The sequence below is a fragment of the Filicampus tigris genome, chromosome 13 (assembly GCF_054856515.1).
Source record: "Filicampus tigris isolate MCC_2025a chromosome 13, RoL_Ftig_1.0, whole genome shotgun sequence".
NCBI lineage: Eukaryota > Metazoa > Chordata > Actinopteri > Syngnathiformes > Syngnathidae > Filicampus > Filicampus tigris.
Window position 1 is genome coordinate 21151005 of NC_141229.1, and position 8918 is coordinate 21159922.

The 8918-nt window shown below is 42.6% G+C and overlaps 1 protein-coding gene across 1 annotated transcript in view; it reads right to left on the minus strand.

Moving 5' to 3' along the window:
* The window catches only part of nrxn3a (neurexin 3a), an 81711-nt gene extending 73102 nt beyond the window's left edge, over positions 1–8609 (minus strand). The window contains exons 1-3 of the mRNA XM_086050052.1: positions 8516–8609; positions 8373–8447; positions 876–1177 (exon numbers count right to left, since the gene is read on the minus strand). Of these exons, the coding sequence (XP_085906178.1) occupies positions 876–1177; positions 8373–8447; positions 8516–8609 (471 nt within the window). The remainder of the gene's footprint in view (positions 1–875; positions 1178–8372; positions 8448–8515) is intronic.
* Between the last annotated feature and the right edge of the window lie 309 nt (positions 8610–8918).

Below are 8918 nucleotides of genomic sequence, written 5' to 3' on the forward strand. Positions count from 1 at the left end.
TCCATGCAAATTAGGGGTGTGACCTCCCAAAAAGATTTGAATCGGAAAATCTGTTCAGATTTACAAGGTGTGAATGCACTGAATCAAAGTGTTACACTATAAAATACATCAGGATATCCAATAAATCGTCTTTAGCTGGAAAGACATATCTTTGAAGGAAATGCCACATTCACAGTAACCTACTGACATGTGCAAAGAAACTCAGTGCATTGTATACCCTATAGCACTGAGCCATACATATCAAATCTAAATCCCGTTGAATCAAACTGGATCAAATCGTTCCACTATCGGGATACGTAGAGTATTGTCTTTTATTGGAGACATTTACAGCCTTAATTATGTGTGATACCACTTATGCAGCAAAAGCGTGATTCTAATATAATATGTGATTAAATTTGATTTATAACGCCATAATTGAGGTATTATATGTTTTTATCTTTTGTAAGTAAACCCAGAGTTGGATTCAGCTTATGTTTTTAAACTGATGAACTATTTGCACCTGCGACACTAAATCGCTTTCCTTGAAATTCGAACCACCAGGCTTCCCGTTCTTTTTGAATGGGTTCTGACTGGAGGAATTGCCCTTGTATGGATCAATAAAGTTATCAGAATCTGAATGGAATACAAGAGAATATGTTCCATGTGCATTGAATTTGAATTTTTCAAATGCATCCCATGTTGAAACTGCTCTGGTGTATGAACTGTTGTCTCAAATCAAAAAATGGACTAGTTACAGCCATCTTCTATGGTACTGTGCAAGTAAAATGGGAGACCTGCAGCATTCTTCAATGATTAATCCATACATCACTTCAATTCTAAAATTCACTGTTGAACTTTCACCTTGACACATGATATACTTCACCTAATGGCCTTACCTGCCGGAGGTTGCGAGTGACTTTCACATCATGCCATGAATTGTCATTGAACTTCCCGTTGACTGGCTCAACAATTGCTTCAAAGGCTCCAGAGCCCAGGTTGATCACAAGGGAGACGGCACCATCCTTCAGCGCCAAGTTGACATAGTCAGCTGATTTACCAGTGTGAAGTATAAGGCCATTGCGCTGCCATGTCTTGAAGGAGAGTGTGATCTCATCACTGCTGCTCTGGATTGGATTCTGAGAGAGGTCGTAGCAGAAGTATTCAGAACCACGGAATGTGGCCACATTCTCTTCCCTTGCTGTGGTGAAGGGAAAAAAAGTACAGGTGAGAAATAACTTATTTTCAGTCTCTAGATCTGTGTTACTTCACAGAAAAATAACAATTAAAGAACTGAAAAATTACTCTGGGAATTTTGAATGGGCCTGCCAACTGTTGCAAGTCCGTGACCTGCATTTGTGAAGAATTTATCGCAAGTTGGGTTTGCTATTTTAAATCTTGGCCTCAGCAAACGTAAAGTTTTACAATAGTCCAGTTATGCAGATTGATTCAGTTTTTCCCACGAGAACTGATATAATGCTAAAATGATAACACTTATGTTAACATTTTGAAAGACAGCAACCTGAGCACAGTAGCATGCTGAGGCAGAGCGATAAGGATTTTACATTGTAGCCTTTGGTCGGGCGCTTTTGTTTATTGGAAGGTATAGCTCAAACGATAAAATGCTAACAGGTGGTATGCTAACGTAACCCATACATGCTGTGGAAGGCCTCTGCGAACTGATGAAGTCTGCGTTGTGTTGTAGTAGATGCTTCATGGTGTGTGGAGAAACAGAGATTGTGGCTGAAAGTTATGCTTTAATCCCCTTATCAAAGTCAAAGACAGACTGACGTCACAATTATGCAGTGAACTTCCAACAACATGAAATACAATGCACAACATGATACTTGAATACTCAGCAACTCAAATCACAGAAAATATCGCAACTAATATTTCCAATCTCATTCCCACAAACTAATTATTGAACAAGAAGTATAAATGCTCATTAAAACTACAATTATAGAATGGATGATGAATGGCAGGCACACCCACCTTTTCAAAATCAGACAGACTGTACCAAGAGGGGCGCCTCCGCGCAGATACAGGCAACATTAGTGTTTATCAATTTAAATAACAATACTGTGAAAGGGTGACACCCTGTGTTAGTCTCTAGTCATTTACCCCCTCTTTAATTGATGGTGTCCCTGCCATCATAAGCAACCCAAAGAAAACAAAAAAACAGCCTTTTCACATTGCGCATGAAAAGCCAGATTCAATTCGTCCCATACTAAGAAAGATGCTGCAATCAAATAACGGGGTAATAACGGGGGGGGGGGGGGGGGACAAACAGTCACTGTACTTGCAGGACTCTCAGGTGGAATTAAACCCAAAGACGAGGCAAGTGGGAGCCTAGGATGCCTGCTGAACATGAGGTAATATGGGGTAAACCCAATGGTATCATGTTGTGTGCAGTTGAAACCTCAAGGGTACCTAGTAGAGGTGGGCGATATGTATCGTCATCGACATCATCGTCAATGTTGCTTTCATGATGTGTAATTTTACATTATTGAGTATTAATAGTGCCTTGAAAAGCATAACGAGTCAGGCGACAGCCGCAAAGTATGAGGAAATACTGAAAATCAGGGTGCATTGATGGCAAATCAGCGGGTAGGACCCGGTCACGTGACTGTCCGCACTGCACCCGAGCTGTTTCAAATATGGAGGAGTGTCGAGCGGGGATACATTGCGAGGCGCGAGCCCACGTCGTCTGTAGTCTGTAAATGGTTTGGGGTTGACAAGACTGACGTCGGCGGGAATAACATTGTTAGATGTGCCAAAACGGTCATGGTGAGGAGCAATTCTGTTGCACCACGAGCCATATGGATTACGAGGAAAACTTGCGACCGCGCAAGCACGCTAAACCAAAGCTTAAACACACACACACCGAAAACATCGGCGAGTTGAACCAACAAATATAAATGCATGCATGCACACACACACACTCAGTATTTTAGCGAGCAAGTCAAACGTGACATTCTGGATGATCGGTTAACATTCAGTCTACACGCTTTTAGCCCGCATCACTCATAACTAGCCTGTATTCCCTAGGCATGTTGCACAAACTACAACAGCTTATTAGTGTGACACCAGGATACCCCCAAACATGAATGAAGTCACAATTAAGTCTACATAATGCAGTGATGAATCAGTGGGGAAATGCACTTTTCGTTATTACAGCATTGTTATTCAACTTTATTCTGAATACGGTGGCCAATGCATGAGAATGGGTGTTGTCATGAGAACGTTTTTTTTCTCTCGCTGGGTGACACTTAATCACACGTCACATATCAAATACATTTTTTTCTCATTCTGATTGCTCTAGTAGTTGACAGTGGTACACCAGTACTTACTGCAGCTCAAAATGTCATCAAAATGGGGAATAACAGCAGAGACATTTAAATGACATAAATATTCCCAAAAATCAATGTAAGTCTATACATAATTTTTTGGTCTTTATTGTTAAATATTGCCCTAGAATATCATTATGTTTTGCAGAAGCTGTATTTAGCAATTTAAAAGAGATGTTGTTCACAAACGCTGTCTATCCACAATTGGTCTGTGAAGCAAATGCAGATTTAAAATATTTTTTATAGAATATCGTCAAATTATCGTTCTCAAGTTTAAAAAAAAAAAAATCAATATATATATATTTTTTGCCCATATCGCCCACCCCTAGTACCTAGCATATTCATGTGTGTCCGAATTAGTCTTTCAGTGGTCCCATTAGTCTGATGGTGGTAAGGAGTTGTGTGGATCTTAGTAATGCCAGTACATTTGCACATCTCCCTCACCACAGTACTTTCAAAATTGTGCCCTTGGTCTGTATGCAATTTTTCGGGGGAAACCAAAATGACAGAAAGAGTTCTTCCACAGCACAGATGCTACTGTGTTGTCTTTTTGGTCTCTGGTGGGGCATAACGAGAGAAATGATCAGTAACGATCAGGACATTTTCAATGCCTCATCATGACTTTTCCAGTGTCAAAAAGTCCACACAAACCGGCTCCATCGGTGCACTCCTGTGAATACTGATCAAAAGGGCCATAGTGCCCGCAGTGAGAGTCTTCCTGAGGCAGCATCTTTCACAATGTTCACAGAACGCCTTAGAATGACTTGGAACAGTCGTGGCCAGTAGAACTTCTCTTTTATTATTTTTATGCAATTCTAGACAATTTAAAGCAGTGAAAATAGTAAATACTCAAATAAGGCATTGCCACGGCCGCTCTTGAATGCAACCTATGTGTGTGTTGCGAAGGTGTCCGTCTGCGGAATGCGGAAGCCATGTGGCGTTATGGCCGCCCTTATTTACCGCCTCATGTTTTCTTTTCCTTTTTTTTTTGTTTAGACAATAATGAGTGAAAATAGTAAGATTCGCTGGATTACGTTGGCTTGTTTGTTTAATGGACTATATGCATGCAGCACTTCTGCATTCAGGGTAGACGCTGTAGCAAAGCGCATTGTTCATGTGATGCAAGTCTAGCCCAAGTCCGTAACAGGGACAGGGACTGCTCCTTTGTTTAACCCATTAAGGATGGGAGCACATAACCGCGTTTCTACCACTAGAGCCGGGAGCGCTGTTGCGTCTCTCTACCCTTAAAGCTGAGAGAGCGCACACATCATTTTCTTTTTATTACTTAATTATAGGTATCTAAACCAATAAAATGTATCAGAATATACACGCAACGGTGTCGTAAGCCCGCAGCGGATGTTCCGGAATTTTTGCGACTCTTAATGGTGGTCGCCCGTCGATCACGGGAGCTCTGAAATGAGTAACGGCAGTGATATAGATGACGCTCTTGTGGACTTTGAACCAGTCGAACGCGATATATAGTTAAGATATCTATTTGTAGACAATGACAATATCGACGTCTTTGTAACAGAACAGACGATGATTGTTATAAATTCCTCATTACTGCTTTGTTTGCACATGCATTGTTTGCTGTTTAATTTGTGTGCTTTAGCATCAGGCATGTTTCGGGCAGCTAATGGGTCCTCTTTGTTTTCGTTGATTTAAGTCGGGCATATTATTGGACAGAAAAAGGGTCCTATCGAGCCCGTGGTCCGTTAGCCGTTAGCGATTAGCGGCGAACTCGTGCGGTTTTGCGGTCGTGTGTATGCGCCGTGATGAGCGAGCTGTTATGTTCTGTGAAGTGGATTGAAGTGCGATTAAAACCAATTGTTCTCTACCATCGTGTCCGGCCACGCTTTTGACTCGAGCGACTGTTTGGATGAGGTGCTCCTGCGAATCTCCCTAAATACACCGACAGTCCTAGCTCTCCGCAACAATGATAATTAGCACTCGATTTTTTACATTAAAAATAGTGCTTCTCTTGCACTGACACTTTATTTTTACATCTTCGATTGAAACAGTAAAGATTAATAAACTGGGCCTGTGTGCAAGCCACATGTCTAAGATCTCAAATTCTTTTGGAATTGTGTTTATGTCTGCTACAGGGGCTGAGATATTAATTATTTTGTAGGTGTTGAATTTCTGGGAAAACTTCAGGTTTTCCAGGGTAATTCCAAAGATGACCTTAGGTTTTGGGGAGCTGTTGAGCCAGGCGCTTTCGGCTTTAATGGGTTGACGCAAGGACCACCCGAATTCTGAAATTACTTAGATCTCCTAGAGCTGTCATTTTTCTTTGATGGAACAATTTAAAATGTTTAATGTGCGTGTAAAAAGCCTTAATGTGACTTAATGTAAGCAAACTACGACCGATCACCAAAATACTGTGGCGATTGCTTTGTTATTTTCAGAGATTGAAGTGGGCATAAGTGGAGATGTGCATCTGAATTTTGGTGGCATAAGGTCAGAGTTTTCTAACGTTAAGCCACGATAAGCTTTTTGACATGAAGGTTTTTAGACCGTCCCATTTTGATGGCTTGTGCGTCGGCAAAGACGCCTAAAATTATTATTACTCGCTCTTTGAATAGCTATTAAAGGTATTTTATTATTTAAAAGGCTGTTCTGAGTATCTTTAAATGTAAATTATGTACTGTAGCTCCTCTCCTGGGACCACCAGCCCACCGAGTCCCGTCTGTTACAGATGGTATTGTATTACCACTGTGTGGAGGTTAAGTGTCTCTGCACTTTGTTATATTGACGTTCGTCGTTGGCTGAGACAGCTCGATGCTGTCACAATACAAGTCGCTGCAATAAATTGGCAACACGGAAGTTATCCTCGTGTACGTGTATTATTCATCACACCGTACTTCTAACACAGTCCTTCCCCCTCTGAGGCAGCTGGGGGTGGGTTAGATGGTGGAGCTTCAGACAGACCGTTGTCCCCTCTGTCACATCTATCAGCCAATATTTTACTCTTGGCTAATAATACCTTTAATTGTGTCACCGTCAGCAGCTCTTCACTGGACAGAGGGCTGCTCTTGCTGGAATTTGCTGTCTCAATCCTTAGACTCAGCCTTGTCAACATTTTGAAAGAGATGTAATGCTTCCTCTACTGTATAACATCCATCCATTATCGATAACGCTTATCCTCACAAGGGTCGCGGGGCGTGCTGGAGCCTATCCCAGCTGTCTTCGGGCAATAGACGGGGGACACCCTGAATTGGTTGCCAGCCAATCGCAGGGCACACAGAGACAAACATCCGCACTCACATTCACACCTAGGGGCAATTTAGAGTGTCCAATCAACTTACCATGCATGTTTTTTGGAATGTGGGAGAAAACCGGAGTACCCGGAGTCTACTGTATAGCAGTTTTTTTAATTGACCATGGTGACTTTTCTCAAAAATCAATGCTGTCGCTGAAAAGTGACTCATAAATATTTTTAGATTTTATAATACAATGAAATTGCAGCATGAGAATAATATTTATACAGACACAGGAAAAGTTGAAAGGCCTGGAACATTGTTAATCAGTGCAAACAGAGTAACAATTGCAACATATCAAAAACTTGACCTGTCAAAATGTCAAAAAGGCTGGGAGCTCTAGTTGAACAAATGGCGCCCTTGTGTGGTTGACGGCTGTATTATTACATCAGCAGGGAAAAATATACAGAGAACAGACTTTGGTGCTCTATGTAACTACAAATTCACCCTGCAAATGTTAACAACCCAATATCCCCATGCTCATCAAAGCGGAGTAACACTGTATAGAACCTGTATATCTGAGAAGGTGCACAGCAGTAATGGCTCGATGTACTGTCCTCTCACCACTTCTCCACGAATATGCACAACCACACACGTAAAAATAATCCTGAAAAATACCCCAAAAAGTTGACATTTGATAGAATGTCTCTGAAGTAAAACAGCTTCAAAACAAAGGCGCTTGGCATGACCGGAAAGTGAGATGCCTTATGAGCCCGGAAATAGGTCACACCCACTCTGTGCATTTAGTCCATATGGATCGATGAGAGGCTTCGTTCCAAAAAGACCCCCCTCAATCGTGTGCCGTGTGTCGTGAGGTGTCTCCGTTTCATTATAGGCTAACATCTTCATTTCAGATGTCAAAAAGTGTTTGTGGCTTCCAGTGTTTTCTTTTCCGTGGAAATAGGGTCGAAATGGCTCTTTTAGTGTTAAAGGTTGCCAACCCCTGCTCAAAACAGTGACACAATACACTGATTGAACTGCTGTCATTTGCGGATATTGATGGATATAGCTGTGTGTCATCAGCATAACTGTGATAGCCAACATTGCTGTTCTGAAGCATTTGACCCAAAGGTAACATGCTGTATACAGACTGAACAGAAGGGGTCCAAGGTCTGACCCTTGAGGGACCCCATATGTCATGGCCATTTGATCTGATTCAAAACTTCCAATGGTCACTAAGTAACTAATTTCCTCTATGTAAGACCTAAACCATTTTAGGACTGTTCCATTTAATTCCACCCAAGTTTCCAACCTGTTCAACAGTATGTTATGATCAATTGTATCAAATGCTGCACTGAGATCCAGTAAGACTAGCACCGACACCTTCCCTACATCAGTGTTATGTCATTTAGTACTTTAATCAGAGTTGTTTCTGTACAGTGATGAGGTCGGAATCCTGATTAGAATTGATCAAAAAGTCAGTTTGACTTCAATAATTTGCTGAGTTCTTAAAAAAACACTTTCTGTGTACGTCTGTCTTCATGGGAAAGCTATCATGTTACACAACAAATCCATTTCTTTTCCTGCAAGAATGCAAATCTTATGCCGAGTAGACATCACGACCCACCAGGTTATACGTTTCACTTTGATTTGGGCCACACACACTGACTGGAGTGCTGTATGTTACTCGGGTCTTCAACTTCAAGAAAGTGACAGCCATTGTCAGCTTTAAGATGAGTTCACAAATGCTCTGCTTGTATATGATCGCCAAACTTTATTGGACTTTCGATGTGGCGTTCGAAGTTCGGGTGCGTTTGAGCACGACTGGAAAGAGTCGTTGCCCGCTGACATCGCGGCGGATCTCTTCCATCTCCCAGCACTGCCAGCGCGGCGAAAACGGTGCCGAGGCAAACGTGGTGGCAAGCTAGCAAGAATGAAAAGGGAGCAGGTGCACGCTTCGTCCCCTGCTCGCTCCCGGACGCACGGACGTACTCCACCGCTGTGCCTCGCTCGGAACCCCGCTGCTGGCTGCCTGATACCCGTCTTCGGGTGCGCTGAAGAATCTGGCTGTGCCGCCGCCTACCATGCGCCATCGGACGCGGTGTGAATCGCCAACTTTTCAAGTAGCTTCCCAGGGCCCGCCAATTGGAGGTGACACATGCACCTGCTGCTGCAACAAGGATAGCGTTGTTGAACGCCCGGTCATTGACGAACAAATCATTTATCCTGAGGGAGCTGTATCTTTCCAACAACTTGGATTTCCTCTGCCTGACGGAGACTTGGACTGGCGCCGGTGAGTGCAGTGCGATGCTTGAACTATTACCGCCTGCATGCTCTTACTTGGATGCGCCGAGAACTTCAGGCCGAGGTGGAGGAACAGCGACTGTTTTTAAAA